General features: G+C 42.8%; 1 protein-coding gene across 1 annotated transcript in view; it reads right to left on the bottom strand.

Annotated features, from left to right (window-relative positions):
- Window positions 1-3,006: 3,006 nt before the first annotated feature.
- SPINT1 (serine peptidase inhibitor, Kunitz type 1) overlaps window positions 3,007-22,740 on the bottom strand; it is a 716,287-nt gene continuing 696,553 nt past the window's right edge. The window contains exon 10 of the mRNA XM_069637577.1: window positions 3,007-5,244. Within this exon, the coding sequence (XP_069493678.1) occupies window positions 5,054-5,244 (191 nt within the window). The 3' untranslated portion in view covers window positions 3,007-5,053. The remainder of the gene's footprint in view (window positions 5,245-22,740) is intronic.

Raw genomic sequence — 22,740 nt, 5'->3', positions numbered from 1 at the left:
GATGTCCAGAATTCTATATAATGGCACCTGTATAATGGCGGCACCACCTGCAGTCTATTCACTATGTATAGCCAGCCTTTATGATTACTTAGTCTACTTACGTTGCTGCATCTGTATAGTTACAAAATGGCTTGCATTTTCTACAGTGCTTTTCACACTTGCAATCTTCATTCCGCACATGAAAGTTCACTCGATTCCTTACTTCGTCACCTGATTTTATAAGGTCTGTGCATTCTCTTCTTAGACCGCTCTTCTCAGTGCATCACGCTTGCTTCTTGTGAGGTCACCAGCTTCTCTTTGTCTCATCTTCATACTCCTCCGGAGATCTCCTCCAAGAGATTGTCATCTCTACGAGGATACATCATATAGGGTCTTCTCAATGGATACCTTGTCTTAAAGGCTCTTCGTGGAATAGGCATCATCACTGGCTTTGCGCTTGTCGCAATTTCAGAATCCCAACATAAAGGCAAAATGGGGGTGGGACTTCCTGCAGAGGTATTCAGGTGCTCCTCTACACAAGTACAGTGCTCCCTGGCATTCGCAAGAAGAATCTTAGCAGAGAGCAGCAAGGAGAAGAAGCCCATGGAAGCAGAAGAGAGAATCCATCGGCTGTCGGCAGGCTGCAAACAGACCAGGAAACGCTGCAAGGAACCAGTGAGTCTACATTGGGACGAGGAGGCACCGGGGCGTATTGGCGAGTAGACTGAATTGGATAAAGAGAGAAAAATGTTACTTAACAACGAAAGTAATAAGTTAAAAGCATGTTTGCCTTGGAAGGAAATCTATAGCAGACAACCTAAATTAACCAACAATGCTAAGGTGGTGAATAATTGGAAGTGTGAACAAAACACTAATGAGGCAGTATACTATGGACTAAAGGAATTAGCCAAGAGGGCTAAAGTGGTGAACTATCAAAGGTGGAGTTGTAGAGACAGGCAACTACAAGAAACCCTGGCAGGAGAGTATACAGGCAACTGCAAGTGTATAAATACAAGTCCTGGCAAGAAAGTATATCAGGCAATCACAAGTGTGTGAATATAGGGAAACAGAAACCCTGGCAGGAGAGTATACCAGGTATCCTGACAACCTAAAGGCCAAAGATAAATATATATGTGGCTTTGATATTGAACAAGAGAAAAGACAAGAACTATTACGGTCAAGAAATTGTGAAGAAGAATCCAGGGGAAGGGAGACAACCTCTGGATTAAGGAGCAATATACTTGAGATGTTATGTTGGGAGTCATTTATTCCCTTTTGAACAGCTGTAGAACACTGAAGGACACAAATATTATACTTAACACCTTAATATTTATTTCCTTAAAATGTGAGGGTCAGAATAGTACTTTGGATACAGGGTGGTTTTGTTTTGGACATTCTGACACTGACTGATGCTTAGTTTTGAGTTAAGGTAGGGAAACACTTTCATTACAGGGAGGCATTTTCCCAACCCCTTTTATTTTTATCAATACAACTCTTAAGCCCAAACCATGTTTGAATTATGTCCGACTTTCATTCCTGACCCTTCACAATCCTTAATAGCCTGACTGAAAATACACCATGTAGCACACAAGATTTCAAAGTCACCCTTCTAGGGTATAAAAGACGAAACAAGGATTTTGCAGTATCCCCCTGTGCAGGGATAGGGTTACTATTAAGCTGAGTTTTAAATTTGTTATTGAAGGACTCAGGGTTATTGGCATTGTAGGGAGGCAAATCAGTGAATGGGCTAGAAAGAACCTTGTGGGAGAGATCAAAGAAAAGTTGTAAAAAAAAGTGGTAAATGAAGACCATTGAGGATCCTGAAGAAATAAAAGTAAAACCCCTTTAATATACAAAAGGAGAGGTTTAAATGGAAAGCAAATGTTACAAATACATATTAAGATTTTGGTGTGGCTGCTCCAATTGTGCTTTAGCAATAGTCATATATGAACCAGTGGAAAATAAATGTAAATAATTGATAATGACAAATGCTCGGTCTATAAATCAGATGTTAAGTTAACTTCCCAAACTTGCCTCCCTTTCATTGCTAATTCAAACAGACATATTTCCACTGCAAGAACCCTCTTTTACCCCGGTAATATGAGGGAATTGGGAACATTCATAACATGCTAACCTTTCCATTTTATAAAAAGAAGACATTTTCTTTTCTTTGCAATACCAGAGCATTGAACTGTGTACCACATGCAAGAGGAAACAAAAAGGAGGCACATGTCCTACTACAGCAAAGGGAAACTCCAGCAGATACTTCCCATTCAAAGGCCCTAAAGTGTAAACAGATATCCTCGCAGCCATCTTCCAATGCACTTCCCAATCAGCAAAACAGGATTCAAATTTATATTTGAAAAGAAAATATTTTAAACACAATTCTTATATTACTTGTTCAATTACAATACAGGCATTGCTATGAAGCACCCATTTGTTTGCTCATAGTTCCCCTTTGAATACAGCAATCCAAAACATGTCCATCCTCTAAAGTCTATTAGTACACATGTTGGCAATGCCACGGATTACACAATGTTTCATAAGGCCATTGAAACTAATCACGAAAAATACATTTTGAAGTTAATCATAGAGGTTAACTGATATTTTCATGGCGTAAAAATAAACGTAGTGCTGCCTGCACTTACAATTAAAAGAACAAGGGGGAAGGCAAGAGTTGGGAGTATATTGCCAGGGTTTCTGTACCCTCAAGACTGTGGGATGCCATTCCTCTGAAGAAAAATATAAGGTGTGGGTAATGCAGGCGGTTTACTTTTGAAGCCTTAAATACGGTTTGCATCTCAGTACCAAAATGGATTGCATTTCTGAACCAGCTTTGCATTTTGCTTTAAAGAAATCTTAATTTCTAATGAAAATAAAAAACTGGTGATTTCCGATAGTGGGTCGTTAGTTTTGACTTAATGCTGCAAATGAAAGCATTGTTGGCCACGGAAAGCAATTTATTCGAATGTAGCAAACTGTTTTAGGTTAAAAAAAAGTGATGGGTTTTCAAGTGGTAGAATATGATTAAAGCTCAATAGTTATTTTAATAATACAAAAAATACTTTCATTTTTAACTATATTACTTAATAAGGTATACAATTACATTTTACGCCCTAGCAATTCATACAATCTGGGTACATTGGCCCTCAGTTTTACAAAATCATCTATGAGAGGAACTCATCACATGACCATCAGCAAACAAACATTTCTTAAACTAAAGTACAAATGAAAACTGTTCAACATGAAAGACTAAGTGGTCCTACCTCAAAATACCAGGTTACTAATAATTTTGTTAAAAAACACATTTTTTAAAATGTAGTATTGTACAATATAGTACATACACAAACAAATAGTTTTTAAAAATCCACATTCTAACATTAATCTAGAGTTGTATTGAATCCACTACTCTCACAATTAAGAGTTTGCTAACCTGAACATACATTACATGAATACAGTGTAGGAATGTGGTCCACTACACAAATATTATCTGTGCATCCCAACATGCACAGTGGTTAGAAGATAACCCCACTACACAGACGGTAAATTCATACTACTACACAAAGAGGTCAGGAGTGTATCTGCCTATGGGCAAAGGTCAGGAATTGATTCCCTTACTGCCATGTTAGGAGTTATTGTTCTATACACAGCAGTAGTCTTTATTCCCACCCCATGTAAAGTTTAGTTCATCACACTATGTGCAAATGTTAACAAATGTTAGAGGTTCATTGCACTCTGGATACCGGCTAAGCGTTCAACCCACTACATGTGCATGTTTGGAGTGTAACAAAAGGCAATTAAGTAACTCCTGAATCACACTTCTAGATTAGAATTACAGCACTCAATAACTACTTATAAAACCCCACTGAATTTGCAGGTATGATTGATGAAACACAAAATTGTACAAGTGTATGTTCCATACTGCACTAATGAGCCGGTATTTTGTAACCTAGAATATAGAAATGTGATTAATCCTACATTAACTGCCAGAAATGAATTCATCAGCGCTACCACACAAATATACAAAACCTCCAACTCAAAGGTCTACAAGCTAATGACCAGTGCAATAATCAGTACAACTCAGTGCAATCGCTAAACGCAACATGTTTGAAATTGAAGCTTTGTATTGCAGCAACAAAAGGGAGAGAATTGGTTAGGAAGCATTTCTTAGTATAGGTTAAAATGATTTCCAGTAAGTGAGCAAAAAAGAATACAAACCTATAGGTTTATGGTGTGTGGACTCTCAAATACGATAGAATCAAACATACTGCAAAACAAATGCAAACCATCAAACACTCCATGTATGTTCTTACTATCGATAAACCGCATAACCCTTTCTCCCTCACGCCTGCTCCTACATGCCACATAACATCTAACAATTCAACCTGTGGGAATTTAAATGGCCCAATTAATGAATATTGCAAGGCAGGACAGATTTCGATCAAAGATAGTTTTAACTATACATGTGTGGAAAAGATTGGAGGTGGCATAGTTCTTCATAGCAGAAGAAAGTTAATCTTTGAAAAATGTTCTTAAATATCTATTCACCATATCCACTTATAACTATGATTTCAGAAACCTTAATGATTGGGAGACTCTTGAGAACCCTTGTAAACAAGTTACCATGCAACACAAACTGACACTGTATTAAAAAGGACAGTTTCTTTTGCTCAGGATTTTGATGTACAGATGTTTGTTAAAAAAAATTGTGATCTTAACAACGAAACATCTAGATGCAACTGAGTTTAAATAGTTTCTTCACTAGAGGCAGGCTAACAGATAACAGCTCTCACTTGTTGCAAATAAATCGGTTGCATACACTGGTGAAATCCCAATCTCCAAGTGATCTTGCTGATGCATAGCTATCGTCCTTTGTGACACTAAAGCACAGTACAGAATGACATAGTTTAATACAGGTTCTAGCATTACAAGTTTTATGAGAAACCGCATTCTGGGTACAAACCAAAGCTGACATACTGGAAATGGAGAAAGAACAGATAACTATCAGAAACAGTACATAGGCTAAAAGTCTTTTGGAAGATATTTTTTGAGAGGTCCAATTTCCATTTTGAGGTCAGACAGGCTTTGTGGTTGCATTATACACTAGATGTTCTGTATCCTCTGTGGTAGATATGGTGGAGCCGTTGGGGATAGGCTGTCGTCTTCGGCTGCTGTTCCTCTTCTTCATAAAGCAGTAACCCAGAACTGCCAAGACAACAAGAATGCAGATGCCAAGGAACACAGCAACAGCTACTTCGACTGAACCTACAACAAAAAACAGAGTCAGAAGCAAATAAATGGCAACATGATTGCAAAAATACAGACATACAGGGAAGTAACTAGGTGTTGATAAATGAGTCTAATTGGGATTTTCGTGATAACATTTCTGGAGTTGCTGAGCTTTGGTGAAACCATGTTTGTACTTCAAACGTAGTTAAACTACTAACATTGGCTTGATCATTTTCACACGGCGAGGATTGCCAGCAAATGATTTTGTCAGATTGGTCTTTGAAAATAAAACACTGCATACGACATAAGCGAAGAAAATAAAACCGGAGTTAGTTCCATGAGTTTGGTCCTACAATTCACTGTCCATAATAGTCAGACTTATGATTCAGCAGGTGTGTGCTGATCTTGCCTAAACACCGCATAGTTTTCCCATGTTTTAGTGAACCTTTATTGTGATGTTTTAAAGCATGATCCAGTGTCAAACATTAGCATTTTGTAATCCAACAACCTTCTGTACCTAAAACAGCCAGTCATCTATGGAACGATTTTCTTTAGGTTTATCCTAGCTAAGTATTTCTTTCTTTGCTATAGTTCACTCTGTAAATCCAGTGCCTCATACCCTCAGTCATGGATGCATTATGCCCCTGCAACCAATGCTTAAACATTGCCAGTCACTAAACACAACCTATCTAGTACATTGAACCAAATGTCTCTGGACCACTCCATAACATATGGATCAGGTCAGCCTCTGGCAAAACCAACATGTATTAGCATTCAATAGTCCTGAATCACGCACCGTTGAGAGAGCCCAGAAAAGATACAAATGATTTGACCTTTTTGCTAAATTTACAGGCTGAGCACAGACCACATGGAAAGTGTCCTGTGAGCGGTCAGAAGTCCCAGCTTTTGGTAGTAGACCTTTTTTTTAAAATTAAATGATTTAGCTTGTTTACAAACTTTTTCATTATCATCTCCATTTTCCTTCCTGGTTAAACATTTTTTTTGCAACACATATACAAAGAAAGCAGATACAAATGTAAAACAAAACAGCAAATACAAATACAGATTGAATCCCAGTTTGAGCTTCATCCAAGTGTGAAAGCAGAACCGGGAGAGGAAGTCAGTATCAGAGGAAAAAGGGGGGAGGTTAGACGGATAGAAGCATATTTGTGGTCCCAAGCGGGGATAGGTCTAGCTTGTATGCTTCATATCCTCGAAGGTTCCTTGCTTCTCACGTCCTCGGACATTAGACAGGTAATCCGTATCTTAATTCTGTTGTAGATTATTTCACTACGTTCAAGTCTTTTGCCAAGCACTTCTTTCCAGAATTGTACCACTCTGAATATGAGCCTCTTGTGCTCTTGTGGTTGCCCATCATTAGGTTTGCCCATCGTTCTTCACTATTCGGCGATACAGCTTCAATAGATAGGGAGCATTGCAGAAAATGTACTTCTTTCGCTCGCAAGAGTAGAACATTCCACAATAATATGGTAAAGCGTTGCTGGTTGGTAGTTGCTTTCACAGAAGCAGCAAATATTAGAGTTAGCCGAGATTTGTTTGGTTTGCGTCAGCACCTCTTGTTGGTCGTATATTAAGGTGCATACGAAGGAATACCTCGAGCCTGTTGACATGGAAATATCTTCAAATAAGGTGGCAGTTGATTAAGTGCTCTGATTTTATACATGCAGTTTATTGAGAGTTGGTTTTAACATTTTTTTGTCTATAGTATCAATCCAATCATTGGGCGCTATTTGTTTTTTCATTACTAGAGGTCATTGCAACAGCATTTCCAGTGTGGATTTCGTTTTGTCCATCATCTGCATGCAGGCTTTTTTCCATATATTCAAGACTGTATCGTGTGAGGAGTTTGGTCTTGATCTTAATAGGTCAATCAGTGTAAGGATATCATCTGTTAAGGTATTCCTAAACAGATCCCGTGATTTCCATGTTCCGATTGAATGCATAGATTGCGTGGCCAATTTGAAGCTTATTTGTTGTACTGGGTACGATTTACCAAGGTTCAAGGTTTTTCGTCTGCCAAGGAAGGTTAAGTATTGCTTCAGTTCCATAGGTTAGGATAGCTACAACTTTCTGTCAGTAGAATGTAATGAGTGGTCTTAGGGAGAACTGGCCATATTTTTTATGGATCATCATGCCTTGGCGGGCTAGGGATTCAGTCTTGGCTCTCAAGAGGATCCTCCATGCCCGTCTGCAAATACTCAGATTTAGCCAAATTCCCAGATATTTTGTGGTTTGAATGTGTTCTAGTTTATTTCCTTTTAGATAGTGTAGGATTCCTCTTGTTTTTCCCTGGATGGTACGCAAGGGACATAGAATGTGATGTTGACGTGTTGAGTGTAAGATCATTTGCAACAGTATATTTCGCCAAGGCGTTAAGTCGCCTTTGTAATCCCACTTGCGTTCTATCAGAGTACAAGGTCGGCCGCATACATTATCTAAGGTACGGGGGTCCCGTTTAACCTGGGTGGATTTCCAATTAGTGTGTTTTGAGAGTCCACAAGATCCGAAGTGTATAGATTGAAGAGGGTGGCTGGGAGCGGGCAGCCCTGTTTAAGTCCATTCTACGTTATTTCTTTTGTGATGGCCCCCTTATGTTATAGCCTAACTCGTCTGGTACTGTTAGAGTACAATGCTTTGATTGCATCTAGGAGGTCCATTGGACAATTCCATGGGCGTCATTTGAGCCATAGTTTCTGGCGATTTACACTATCGAATGCCAATTGGAAGTCTATGAACACTGCAAGAGTTTGTTTTTGATCTTAAGGCTTTCAATTTGAGAAGTTGATGTTGATGCCCATGCCTTTAATGAACCCTGTTTGTCTCGGGTCTCCTCTGCTGTTCAAAATTCACCATTCTGTCAGCTGCCATTGAATGATACATGCAAATATTTTGCCTAGTGGGTCCAACAGTGCTACCATCTTCCCGTCACTTTTTTTTAAAATCGGAATTAAGATCGCCATCTTCCAGGTGGTCGGAATTTGTTTAAATTCCATTATAAGTTTGAAAGCCTGCTTGCAAAGGTCAGACCGGGCTTCAGGGTTTGTTCTTAGGATTACATTAAGCCCGTCGGGACCTGGCGCACGATGTTGTCCGTAGTGACTGCGATATGAAGATATAGTCTAAATACACCTCGGACTGACCTTTTTTCCACGTGGGTACTGGTGGGATATCTTCCTTCAAATGACCATTCGTTAACATGATGCTTCTTCGGATTGTCTTTCATCCATATTTGGGCTTTCACAGGCATTTTTCTGTGCAGAGTCAGGATTCTGATGTTGGTGAACAAATGAATATTCAAATCTCTGCACAGGATAACCTCCGTTTTATAACGCCTCTGTAAATCATCAATATTTGATAGAACCATGTCAATGAAGATGTTGTCATTTATAGCGGCTGGGTTCCAGTATAAATGGAATATGCCCAGCATCTTTCCATTCGGTTCTTTAGTGGTCATATTTACGCCATTGGGTTAATTATGGCCTAATTTGATTACAGTGACCTGGATAAAAGGGTTAGGGTTTTGTGTCTCAATGACACACGTTAGCTGCAGATTTTATCAGCGTTAGAAGTCCAGAAGATGGTCGTCCCTTCGCTCTTGTGATGGCAGGATTTATATACGTGATGTTTCCATCACATATAGGCTTTTTACTGATCAAGGTCTCCTGTAAACAAATGATGTTGACATTTTGTAGGCCTTGATTTCCATCCTCAAACAAATGAGCTGAACCTTGCATGTTCCATGAACATAATTTCCGAGGTGAATTCACATGTAAACAAGTTAGTTATGGATGCTGTGTTTCTTGAGGGGTTGAGGAGCCTTTTCCTTTCCATTTGTTTCTTTGTCATCTCAATTTCTCTTGGCCGTGCGCGGTCCAGAGAATCAAATTTTATTTTCATATTTGCTCTGTCCATATCTTTCTCCTCCGGTATTCTTATGTTACCAGATTTCTTCTTTTCCATTGTTTTCGGTACTGAGTCGTTCATAAATTCACGTCGTAACTTCTTTGCATCCTCTGTAACCAGCATATTTCTCGATGTAATGGTTGCGAGTTCAAATCCTAATGTAAGGAAAGCCTGCTTGTGGTCTAATATGGTTGCAATCATTCTTCATTACTTAATTGTATAGCCACCCAGTCTGTTCTCGATTCCTGCACAAATTCTACTTTTTTTATGTCATAAGTCTTGATAAATTGCAATTTTGGTATTGCAGGTAGGAGTCACAATACATTGGTTCTGTTCAGGATCAGACCGTCCTCTCCCTTAGTCAGTCTTTCTATGACCAGAATCTTGGTAATGGACTTGGGGCGTAGTTCTTCAAAGATGGGTAATGACTGTAGTGTCTCCTCTTGCTCTGAATGCCGTTTAGGCTTTTGTCTCAAGTATAGATCGTTCAGTGACATTTTTGTGCTAATGTCTGGGTTTGCGAAGCTGTGAGAATATCGTGCTGTTCCATGATGTCCTTCTTTACTGACAAGTCTCCAACAGAGGTTTCAAGTTCAGTGTCTGAGATGTCCTCGCATGACAGGTAGGTCTCACATCTGCAGTGGTTATTTCCACTGTGTTCTTCATCTGAATTATAAACAGGATGATCTTCACCTACGAGATCAGTCTCTCCTATAGGGGCATACTTTCCGTAATGTTCTTCATCTGATATGTATATTGAGAGGTTCAATAGAATATTTCTTTGATCCAACTCTTCCTTCGACGATTTGGAGTTTGTTTCCTCATGTCTTCTACTGGAGTCTGCTATTCATTTGTTCTATTTATTTTTTGGGTGGTATTCTTGGGTACATGTTAATTTGTTCCAACAGGCGCATTTAAATTTCTCAGGAAAGCACGTGATCCTTTCATGCCAGATTTCTGTCTCAGTGGTTGTTTTTTTCCTTTTGAACTTGAGTTTTCTTGTTAGTACCGATGTCTGGTTTCATTTTTGTTTTAATGAGTTTGAAAGATGGACAATGAGGCTTCGTCCCCATTCTTTTGTCGCCCCAGTTGCTGGCGGTTAGACTTGTTTTGTTGTTTATTTTCCCCGATCTGTTGCTGAGGTTAATTCTTTCATCTCTTTAATTTGTTGTGTCGGTTTGTCGAGCAGCCTGCGTTATATTTCTTCCTGGTCTTCATTCTTGGCTTTCTCGATCGTGGAATCTCCCTCTTGTGCGGAGCACTGTTTCTCAGTATTTGTTTGAACAGAGTTCTCCTTTGCATTCTGGCTTGATTTCATAGATGATTCCAGATCTACAGTTTCATAAATATTAGCTGTTTCCAAATATGCCTCGACGATCTTTTTGAGTACCTTTTTCGTTCTTTCTTTTGATGTCCTAGCTATGTACCCCATAGTGGCATCTCGGCTTCGCTTAGTTTCACGTTGAAGTATTTTGATCATGTCTATCATTGCTGTTGTCATGTAGGATTTGTCGTTGTGATCGCTCCTCCCGATATCAAATAAACATGCTTGCCATTGTGCTGATGTCTCAGCTGTGTCTAATCTTGCTTGAATTTTATTTATGAATGCCTTCATGTGAATTTGTTTTGTGTGGATAAGCACCAACAAGGTGGCCTGGTCTTTCATTGTGCCACTGTATGACTCGTACAATTTGAGAAAGAGAGCGAGCGCAGTTGTAGATGCTGCCATCAAAGAGTTTTGCAAGTCCATCATTGTGGTGGGGATTGATGGATAAGATTCATTCAAGCTTTGTTGGCAATGACATTGAGTGTGGGGCACTTCATTCTGATCGTTCTCATCCGATGAGTACATTGAAGAATCAAATTCGTCTCTTCTCTTTCTCATGTCCTTTTTGTTACAATTCCGTCCATTTTGTGCAGTATCTGTCATAGTTTGCTGTAAAATAGGAGCCATTGGGTCAGCAATTATTTGTCCTGAAGACTTTCCATATGTCTCTCATGTCTGTCTTTCAAATGTTGTACAAGAGCCCAACTGGAACGGGGTTGACGTCATGTCACATTATTAGTTCTTGCCAGTAATGGGAGTGGGAGTCCAAACAGTGCATTTCTCTTCTCACGATTAAAAGAGATAAAGGGGTGGACCAGTGAATAAGGGATGACAAGTCCCGTTAACTCAATACATTAGGTACACATTTTATTTCATCAATACAAAAATACATATGCAATACTTCTTCTGATACCAATGCATAGCCATAACATAAAATCAATATATTAGACACATTTATATATAATCAGGCTCATAACCAAATAATCTCCACCATTCATTCACATACACACTCGCAAATCAGCAATGGCTTTCCTTCTTTTTTGTGTAACAAAACTTCATATTACACATATCTCAGAAAAGTACTTATGCAACGTATTCCAACCCTATCCTCAATACTGGTGTCGCTGACAGTTTGTTATAATTTTAAACATATTATATAGTGGACACGTGTTTCGGTCCTGGGACTAATGATAATGTTCCTTTCTTTTGCAGACCTTCCTCAGGATGTGAAGTCAAGATCAGATGTCTTGCCTTTCATGTACTGGAGCAAGCCACTTTATCTCCGTATAATACATTTGGAGATGTAACAGATGTGATGGAATAAATCCCTCACTGGTACCAGGAAGGCTTCCGGCCAATTCAACACTATGAGGCCATACAAATATCCTGTGAAACGTTCTAGTCCAGCTGTAAGTACTCCTACCAGACCAACAATAGACATGCGCCTTCTATTTCCGTATCCCACTCTGGGCGAGTCGCAAAACAGATATTTTTCTCAATGGTATATCCTTCCTCTTCCCATGAAGTTTTAGTTTCGATTTTTTCAATTTTCTGTTAATAGTGTTTCATTCGCGTGGTAGCAGTATTGCTCCAAAAACTCGCGTGGTTGTTGGCCGTATGTCCAGACACTTGCGCAGTAATATACAATGTGATTTTCACTTACGTACCGGCTCGAAAAAAAAACATGAGGGATTCAATTTCAGTTATGTCCACGGATAACCGGTCTGTGGGTCTTATTTCCAGCAGCGTTGCATTTTCCAGATTTTTCGTCTCCTGGTTCAGTGAGGAGAACTTTTGTTGCCATATAAGCTTTGCTCTTGCAGCTCAGTTTTTTAGGGCAGTCAACAGAGTAGTTGCATTCTCAATTTGTTTTATTTCCGATTCATTGAGTGTGGATTTTATGGCTGCGCTATCCTCCATTATATAATCCCCATAGTCGGTCTCACTTAGATATATTTGTCCTTGTTCGTCTTCAATTATGTGGTATATCTAGCTGCCGTGGGGATTTGATGTTTGACCGGTCATGGGAGATGTCAAAGCAAGGTTCCACGTTGTCGTGAGTGGTTGTGCCCGCTAGCGTATTATCCGATGCTAAAGTCGCAGTCTTTGCATCAGTCATGCTCAGGTCTTCCATGCTCGCAACGAAGACCTCGCAAAGGCTCGACTGCGGACCTTAAAATAAAAATGTGTGAGATCACGGACTGCGCATTACGACGTGACTTGCTCATACAATGAATCAATATTCCTCAACACCAGCCAAAGCTCTACACCAGCCTTTTACACTATTCCCAAAATCCATAAGAATGCACCGAATCTCCCAGGGCAACCTATTGTGGCAGGCTGTGGTTCCATTCTGGAACCCATTTGTAAGTTCATTGACAAATATCTCCAACCTATCAGCCAATATACACATACCTACTGAGGGACATCACCTCTGTCATTTCCCTTTTCGAAAACAAGGCCTTTGACCCTACCACCAGCATATTGGTCACCATGGATATCAGGGCACTATATACCAGTATCCCGTGGGATGAAGCCATCCAATGCATACAGGAATCTCTGGTACAGGTTGACCAATTATTTAGAGCACCTGTTGAATTCATTCTTTACTTTCTGGCACTGGCTCTTAACAGGATTTTTTTTTCAAATATCAATATCAATTCTATCAGCAAAGTCGCGGCACAGCTATGGGAGCAGCATTTGCCCCAAGCTTAGCAATTATCTATATGGTGGCACTTGAGGACCATCTAATTCTGATTGACACCAATCCATTTAGGCCACATATTGATTTGTTACGTCTGTATACATGACATTATCTTGATCAGGAATGGTCCCATTGCCCTCCTGAATCAGTTTCTCAAGTGGCTTAACCAACAGCATGCCAATATCGAGTTCACTATGTCAACCAGCCATCAAGAAGAACAAGTTATTTCTTACCTTGTAACGTTCTTTCGACGGGATGTTCCTCCGACGTATTCCTCATCTTAGATATATCCTTCCAGCTCTGCTGGCCTCGGAAAATTTTTTCTAGAGGGCGCTGCACGTCGACGTCCCTCGAGTCGATGTCCCTCGACAGCCGCCGTATCGACGCTCGACATCATCCTGCCTATAAAGGCCGCGCGCAGCGTCCGTTGCTCAGTTCCGTTTTGTAGCCCACAGTATTACTGTCTGGACTAGACTAATCACCCTGAAGGAGCATAAGCTGCAACAACAAGGGAAGTAGAACTGCGGGGATGGATGGGAGGGTCGATGAGGAATACGTCGGATGAACATCCCGTCGAAAGAACGTTACAAGGTAAGAAGTAACTTGTTCTTCGAAGGGATTGTGTCCTCCGACGTATTCCTCATCTTAGATAGGCTCCCATAGCAGTATTCTATATTCGGAGGAGGGAGTACTGACTTCACGCTGTCTTCTATTGATGAATAGAATGCAGTACAGCCCTTCCAAACCTAGTCTCTTGACTGGAGGAGGAATCCAGATTGTAAAAACGTGTAAAGGTATGGACAGATGACCATGTAGAGGCCGCACATATGTCTTTAACCGGCACGCCTCTTTTGAGGGCCGATGAAGCTGCAATACCTCTGGTCGAATGAGCCCTAAGGTTTTGAGGGGGCTCTTTCCCTGCCAGTTTATAACATTCCAGAATGGCTAGAATGATCCATCTGGAAATGGTCTGCTTAGTTATTGGTAACCCCAGCTTGTGACCTGCGTAACCTACAAACAGCTGGTCTGCCTGTCTTATCCTGGCTAGTCTACTAATGTAAAAACTTAAAGCCTTCCTAGGGTCTAGTCTGTGTAACCTCTCTTCCTCTTTCCCCGGGTGAGGAGGAGGATAGAAAGATGGTAGGGTAATCTTCTGAGTGATATGGAATTCAGAAACCACCTTTGGGAGGAAATTAGGCTTCACTTGCAGGACAACTTTGTCTTTGTGAAAGATTGTATGAGGGGGTTTACAAGAAAGAGCTTGTAATTCGCTCACCCTTCTAGCAGATGTAAGTGCTATTAATAAAACAGTTTTAAGGGTAAGGAATCTTAACGAACAAGAATAGAGAGGTTCGAAAGGTGTACCCATCAGGAAAGTTAGTAATAAGTTTAAATCCCATAGGGGAACTTGGAATGGTCTTGGGGGATAAACATTGGTTAACCCCTTTAGAAACTGTATTACCAAGGGTAATTTGAAATAGGATGGTTCTTCCGCAGTACGCTTAAAGATGGATAGCGCTGCGAGATAGCCCTTAATGGTGCCAACTTGAAGGCCTGAATTTGCCAAATATAGTAGGAAGGAGAAAACCATTGGTGTACCACATGAAAATGGGTCGATATTCTGTTCTCTACACCAGCTGCAAAATCTGTTCCAACGGCAGCGGTATAAGGACTTTGCTGCTGGCCTCCTTGCCGAAAGCAACACCTCCATAACATCATCAGGGAGGTCCCAATCCTTGTACCTCAGCCGTTCAGAAGCCAAGCGTGAAGGTTGAGGGTTTTGATGTCTGGATGGAGAACCTGACCTCCCTTCTGTGAGAGTAGGTTCTCTCTGAGAGGAAGTCGAATTGGAGGGCAGATGGACAAGTCTAGAAGGTCCGGGTACCACGTTCTCCTGGCCCAATCCGGGGCAATTAGGATCATGGTTCGCCGGAATCTTCTCAACATCCTGATCATTTGAGGAATGACAGGGACCAGTGGGAACGCGTACAGAAGCGGAAACTCCCAGTCCACTATGAACGCGTCTCCCAGAGCTCCTCTCGGAGGAAATTCCCTTGAGCAGAACAGGTCGCATTTCCTGTTTAGGCTGGTGGCGAACAATTCTACCTGAGGGGTTCCCCAAAGGGCGAAGATCTCTTGAAGGACTTCCTGAGCTAGCTCCCACTCGTGGGAGACTGTGTTCTGCCTGCTCAGAGTGTCTGCTGTCAAGTTCTTCTCTCCGGCTAGGTGAACTGCCGATAGAGAGATTCCTTCTTGGATTGCCCAAAACCAGAGCTGCATCGCCTCTCTGCACAGGGGTAGTGATCCTACGCCTCCTCTTTTGTTGAGGTAATGCATGGCCACCGTGTTGTCCGTCATTATCAGGACGTTCTTCCCTTGTACAGCTGGCAGGAAAGCCTTCAACGCAAGTCTGATGGCTCTCAGCTCTAACAGGTTGATGTGTAGTCTGGACTCCGATGGAGACCAACGACCGCAGATGGTCAAGTCGTTGGCGTGGGCTCCCCACCCCGTGAGTGAGGCATCCGTGACTACTGTTATCTCCGGCCAGGGTTGCCAAAACTGTTCTCCTTTCAGAATGTTCTCCTGACAGGCCCACCACTGAAGGTCTCGAGCCACCCTGCCGGGAACCTGAAGAAGATCTGTCATTCTCCCTGAGAATTGTGACCACTGAGTCCTCAGTGCCCACTGGAGGGATCTCATTCTCAGGCGAGCCTCTGGCACAAGGAAAATGCAGGATGCCATGAGGCCTAGCAACCTCAAAAAGTCGAAGGCTGGGAGACGTTGGGCATGCTGGAACTTGGTAACCACCTCTAGAATATCTTGAGCCCTCACCTCTGGTGGCGAGGCTTTTCCCAGGGAAGTATCCAGGATCGCTCCTATGAACTGGAGTCTCTGCGATGGTATCATTTGTGACTTCTTTAAATTGAGGGAGAAGCCCAGTCTGTGAAGGAAATGGCACACGTGATTTAGCTGGATCTGAGCTTGCTCCGGCGAAACAGCCCTGATCAGCCAATCGTCCAGGTAGGGGTAGACGTGAATCCCTTCCCTCCTTAGACTTGCAGCCACTACCGACATTAACTTGGTGAAGACCCTCGGGGCGGAGGTCAGCCCAAATGGCAGTACTCGAAATTGATAGTGAGAGTTGCCAATTGCGAACCTCAGGTATTTCCTGTGTTTGAGATGGATAGGCACATGGAAATAAGCGTCCTGAAGGTCCAGAGATACCAACCAGTCCTGAAACTGAAGGGCCTGGAGGATCTGAGAAAGAGTGACCATCTTGAATTTGTCTTTTCTGAGGAATTTGTTCAATTCTCGCAAGTCCAAGATGGGCCTCAGTCCTCCGTCTTTCTTCGGAATGAGAAAGTAAGGGGAGTACCAGCCCTTGTCCCTCTCCGCTACAGGTACCGGTTCTATGGCACCTTTCTCTAGCAGGTCCAAAATTTCCTGCAAGAGGAGCGGATCTGGAGCTTTCTGAGAGCTGATCCCCGGTGGATGACTCTGAGGTATACGTAGGAAAGGCAGGCAGTAACCTTGGGCGACTGTTTCCAATGCCCAAGCATCTGACGTGATAGCCTGCCATACCGTCAGATGTTGAGTCAACCTGCCTCCTACAGGTGTCCTGTGAGGGGAGTCCTCAGAGTGGTTTTGGGGCGGCTGATGCAGATGCCGATGGTAAAGAGGCACCTGCTGTTGCTGCGGCTTTAGAATATCTACCCCGTCCACCTCGGGTAGTTCTTCTTTGACCCCTTTGAGCCGGTCGGCCTCTACCTCTTCCGAATGCGGAGTAGAAGCGAAAGGACTTGCCCCTCGCAAAGGTTCCTGTGGGACGAAAAGGAGTCTGACGGATTGCAGCTCCTAGGGATTTTGCTGCAGCTTTTGAAGTTTGCAGTTTCTCTAAACTGTCATCCGCCTTTTTCCCGAACAAAGAAGAGACATCGAATGGCATGTTCAAGAGCCTGGCTTGCACATCTGGGGCAAAACCCGACTTTCTCAACCAAGCGAATCTCCTGGTTGATGTACTTGCCGCCATTGCTCTGCTGATACGGTCAGCCGAATCAATGCCCGTCTGGAGGGATTCGCACATAGCGTCTTTACCGTCCTGTATAATATTCAGGAACGCATCCCTTTCTTCTCCCTCCGGGATGCAGTCAGCCGCTGTAGAAGCACACTCCCAAAGTGTATGGCTGAACCGAGCAATGGTGCAAGTAGCATTAACAGACTTTAACGCCATGCTACATGCTGAAAAGACTTTCTTTGCCATAGCATCATATTTTTTATCGTCCCTGTCCTGTGGGACTGTAGGATAAGCCGTCTTGACATCGGTAGAGGATGCTGCTTGTACCACCAGACTTTCTGGGGATGGATGTTTAGACAAAAACTCTGGGTCTGTGGAAGATACCCTGTACTTTGCAGACAGTTTTTTATTTACTGCTGGTATTACATCTGGGGTTTCCCAGTTTGTCATGATCTTTCTCTGAAGAGCTTTATGAAAGGGCACCACAGGATCCTCTTGTGGGCCTTTGTCAAGAATATCCGTGAGGTCATCTTGCTGGAAAGATTGTGAAGGTGCAGACCACCCCATGAACTCTGTAATCCTAGCCATTAAGGCTCTGTAGGGGGTTTCAGCATGCTCCCCCGGGTCTGGCTTAGCAAAATCCACCTCAGGGGAAGTGTTTAACCCACTTGCCTCATGTAAAGAATCATGAAGATCCTTTAATCTGCGCTCTTCACAGGAAAATTCCTCTCTAACTGGGGTTACAGGTCCCTGTAACTCAAATGTGTCTTGTTCAGACAAATCACCCTCTTCTAAAATTGAGAATATAGTTCTCAATTGTTCTGAACTCATAAAGGGAGTAAATCCCATTTCCAAGGCAGAGGGTGCCGAACTTGTCATTATTGGCCTCGAAAACGTCGATGTCGTCGACGCCGACGTCGAAGGCTTCGAGCGTGGCGTCGAAAACAGAGGTGGAGGCCTCGAGGACCTCGACAGACTTGGAATTCTACTCGACAATATCAACGCCATCGACGTCGAGGGCCTGGGGATAGTCACTGGATGTGTGGTCACCGTGACTTTTCTTGGCGTCGACGCCGGTGTCGAGTCGACAGACCCGTGTGTCGAAGGTCCCCTCGACAACGGCGCCATCGACGTCGACGGGACCTTCGTCGACGGAACCTTCGAGGAAGGTTTGGAGGTCATAGTCCTGCGCGAGGGTTCGAAACGCGCTCGAGAGGTTTCTTTCGCCGGGTACTGCGACTCGCGGCGTTTTTGACCTTCGGGTCTTTCGACCAGAGCATCGCTCTCGGCAGTCTTCGAGGGGGTCGAGGCCGCTTTCTCGAAGACGCTCATCATATTCTTTCGGAATTCCTCCCATTCAGCCCGGGAACTATGTTTCGTGGGGCAAGGGATTCTTTTTGGCGAAACAGAGGAAGAGGAAGACGGGGAAGGGGATCTTCGACGCCTCCTCTTCGAGTGCTTCGATCTCGAGGAGTGATGAGACCCACTCCGAGACCTGGAGCGCGAATGGTGACGAGGAGACAAATGTCTCGACTTCGTCGACGAAGAAGAAGCTTTAAAAGTCTTACCTTTCTCCAGCTTCCCCCTACGCTCCTTCAGGGCCTTAGCTGTCATGGACATACACTCCTCGCATTCCGAACAATGGTGTTCAGCTCCCAAGCACCACAGACAATTTCTGTGAGGATCGGTCAACGACATCTTTTTCCCACAATCTCGACATTTTTTGAAGCCGGATCGAGGAGTTGTCGGTTCCGACGAGGAAGCCATCGAGTATGGATCGAATAACTCGAGGTAAATAGGATTAATCTGACTAAGAACTGAGCAACGGTATTCCGAGGCACCGAGTAAGCGCGGAAAAACGGAACTGAGCAACGGACGCTGCGCGCGGCCTTTATAGGCAGGATGACGTCGAGCGTCGATACGGCGGCTGTCGAGGGACATCGACTCGAGGGACGTCGACGCGCAGCGCCCTCTAGAAAAAAATTTCCGAGGCCAGCAGAGCTGGAAGGATATATCTAAGATGAGGAATACGTCGGAGGACACAACCCCTTCGAAATACACTTCTTGGACATTATAATTAAACCCGATCATAATAAGCTCATCTGTTCACTTTACAAAAAATCTGCTGATCCGAATACGCTCTTGCACTGAGTTTCCATCCGCGCTGTCAGAAAAGAGTCTACCATATGGCCAGTTTCACAGACTTCACAGGAACTGCACCCCCTTGACAGACTATGACCTCCACGCTGAACAGCAAGCTGCCAGGCTCTGTGTGTGCGGATACCCAAACAAATTGGTCTCTCATTCCCTGGAAGGAGCCCAATTTACCCCACAAGAGACACTGTTCCAACCCAGATACGAAACTAAACAAGACAGATTGGTCTGTGCGCTTACATTCAGCCCAGACACATTCTCAGTTAAAAAGTTGATTCACAAGTTTTGGCCCCTAGTAACTTAATTTACCAAAACAACCTCCACCCTTGTTTGCATTTAAACGCCAGAAAAACCTGAGGGACCAACTAGTACATGCCAAACCCAATAGGTCTACTACTACAAGCTGGGACCTCAGACCACTCACAGGACACTTTCCATGTTGTCTGTGCGCGGTCTGTAAATTTAGCAAAAAGGTCAAATCATTTGAGATTGCTGGCAAACAATGGGAACTCGGCCAGCATACAAATTGTAAAACACTGTGGGCAATTTATTTCATTGAATGCCCATGCAGCCTCATATGTCGGTAAAACGACAACCTGTACACAGCAGAATCACTGAACACTGTTCCCGCATCAGATGCAGAAATGCTACAGCCCCCATGTGATGTCATTTCATGGGATTCGGCCATTCAGCAAATGACATTACATGGTGGGTTCTTGACACTGTGATAAATGGCTGAAATCCACATAACCTACTAGCCACCAAAGAAGCTATATGGATATTAAGGTTGAACAGCATAGAAGAGGGTCTGAATGGTGCATTGCCTATATAGTGATTTTTTTTTGCATCATTTCTACTGTTGGCTGTTATTTTCCGACAACCATTTAGCTGCGGTTGTAAATTAGTTGGCAGTTATTCCTATTATTCTGTTTTTCTATCATGGAGTCATCTTATTCCCTGTGCTCCTCATCGTTGGGCAGCAGCCACACCGGTCCTCTTTCTTTGTGCAACCGCCCGCCCGCCAGCACCAGGTTAGTCCTTCATTAGGTCCACTTCTATTTAAGGCTGCGTCATTGCTGCGCTCGCAGGACCTTCCTCCCCCAGGCTGCGACGGTGCTTCATTCATCCATTTCAGAGGTTAGTGTTACCTTGTATCGCTGAGATGGTTACGTCCCGTAGTGCATCTCTTGTGGCACGCGTATATATCCGTGCTACATGCGTTGGGACTTGTTATTCTCACTTTAGATGCCCCCGCTCACATATATTTTGTGTAAATAATTTTTTTTTCCTTCTAACCCCCACGTTTTGGAACACTATTCGAAGAAGCTTTACTTATTTCAGTGGGCACTGTAAGGCCCCGCTTGGTTGGCTTTAGTTTAATTTTTCACAGGCGAACCAATTTCACGTTCGGCACTCACCCGCGGTATGACCCGGCTTGCTCTGTTTAAATGTCATTTACTTGTGTATTGTCATCTGGAGCCCCAAAGCGCCGATTACGCGTCACCCTGCTTTATTCCAATTCTGACCTGATTATCTTTCCTTCTGGCCTAACAGCCTTCCAATATGAGTTAGGATAAGCGGTTGCTGAATTCCACATGCACCCAAGTTCATCGTGGTTTGCCGTTACCAGCCTCCTTTGTAAGACCGTAACAGACGTTTTCGCCTCTGCAGTGGTAAGCGTCGCCTCCGCTTTTTTCTCAGTAGTTCACCCTGGTTATGAGGGCTTGACCAGATTTACTTTTACTCACTTCTGGCCTCTGGGTGTCACACTTTCCAAGTGACTCTCAGTTGACTTTCACACATTTTTATGCATGCTTTCTAGGTGGAGGAGGTGGCACCTTGACTGTCTCTGGGTTCTCTGGTGATATTTCGTCTTTTTACTTTGTTTCTGGCAATACTTGGCATATATACCTTGCTTTTTGTAAACTCTAGCTGTTAGATTTATATTGTGCTTGTACATCAGACTGAGGCTGCATTTTGTACATGTTTCACAGAGTCCAATATTGGCTTTTTGGTCCTGAAGAAGGCGGTTCCAAGTATCAAAGTCCACTGAAACGCCATCTTCATAGAGGTTTCATGACTTCACGTCTCTCCAGTCTATGGCGTCGACCCTAGCCATTTTTCACTTAGTTTATGTTTGCAGTCCATGTATGTTGTTGTCACATTCACTCATGTTTCCTAGAAGCTACCGCTGTAGGTTTTCTCGTCATATAATTAAGTTTGACTCTTTTCATTCATGACCTACTTTAGTTATAGGCAGACTGTAATGGAACTAGGCAACATATATGTGCGCTCACAATCAACTGATGTCTTTGATGATGTTTTTTGCACATGCATGTAACCATGTAAATATTTCATGCTGCACTTTTGTCTTGTATTTCTTTTGAGTGTTCATTGTATAAAATAAATCATTCAATTTTAGACTCCTCTCTATTAAGTACTAATGTGCCTCGCATTGCTTAAACACTTTAAAGTGATTTAATGACATTGCAGCATGACCAGGATGCTCAAACACTGGCAATTCCTTCAATTCTAATAATTCTGCATGGGAACAAACCAATTGTTTGTGTATATTTAGACGGTCCAGTTTACAGTTGGACTTTTCTCCCTTTGGTGCTATTGAACCGGCCCTTCTGCATTGTGATAAATTCTTAATGAGGGACAGGTGCATCTCTAGGGAGAGGGTATACTCAAGATAATTAGAAGAGAACTAGACAGGCATGAGAATGAATTGAAAGCACTTGCCAGTACATGCACAGACAAAGGCACTCTTGAGAGTAGGTAAGATAGTTAAGTTACTCACTAGAGTAACTATGGTACCTCTTGTTCAGTTACCTTTCTCACACATTTAAAGGATTCGGTGACAAGAGGCAACCGTATTCAGTGCAAGTTATATAAATGATCTCACTCACTCTGATCTGGGGCTGGAGCATGATATGGGGTGGCATAACTGAAGAAACAAACATGGCGACAGGGAGAATGCACAACCACACCCTGTGTTGCATCTCATTTGTGCATGCTTCCGGGCCAAACCACCAGTCTGAGAAATGACTAGACAGGTTTTCTATCGCTATAGCACTGTCATTTATTACATTATCTTGGCTGTATAACGTGACAGAAAAATAGAGCATGTACAAACTCCCACTGCATACGTGGCCAATCTGACAGATTAAGCTTCATATCCTTTCAATGCCTGTAACTGAGCAATACTTCCAAACAAGGCTGACAAACATAATATGCTAGAATTGGCCTACACCCTCTGTAGCAAACTGCTTTACCTAACGTTTCAGAGTATTATAGGAGGCAAATAAACTCAAAATAACCAAAACACACTACAGTGGATACATGGAAATAGTCAATAACTATTTTGGAACTTGGATGAATCTGATGATGCCATCACTCCTTTCC

The sequence above is a fragment of the Ambystoma mexicanum genome, chromosome 14, assembly GCF_040938575.1.
Source record: "Ambystoma mexicanum isolate Mex_15411 chromosome 14, UKY_AmexF1_1, whole genome shotgun sequence".
NCBI classification, from domain to species: domain Eukaryota; kingdom Metazoa; phylum Chordata; class Amphibia; order Caudata; family Ambystomatidae; genus Ambystoma; species Ambystoma mexicanum.
Note: the sequence above shows the minus strand (reverse complement) of the source record. Positions and strands in the feature narration are given on the sequence as shown.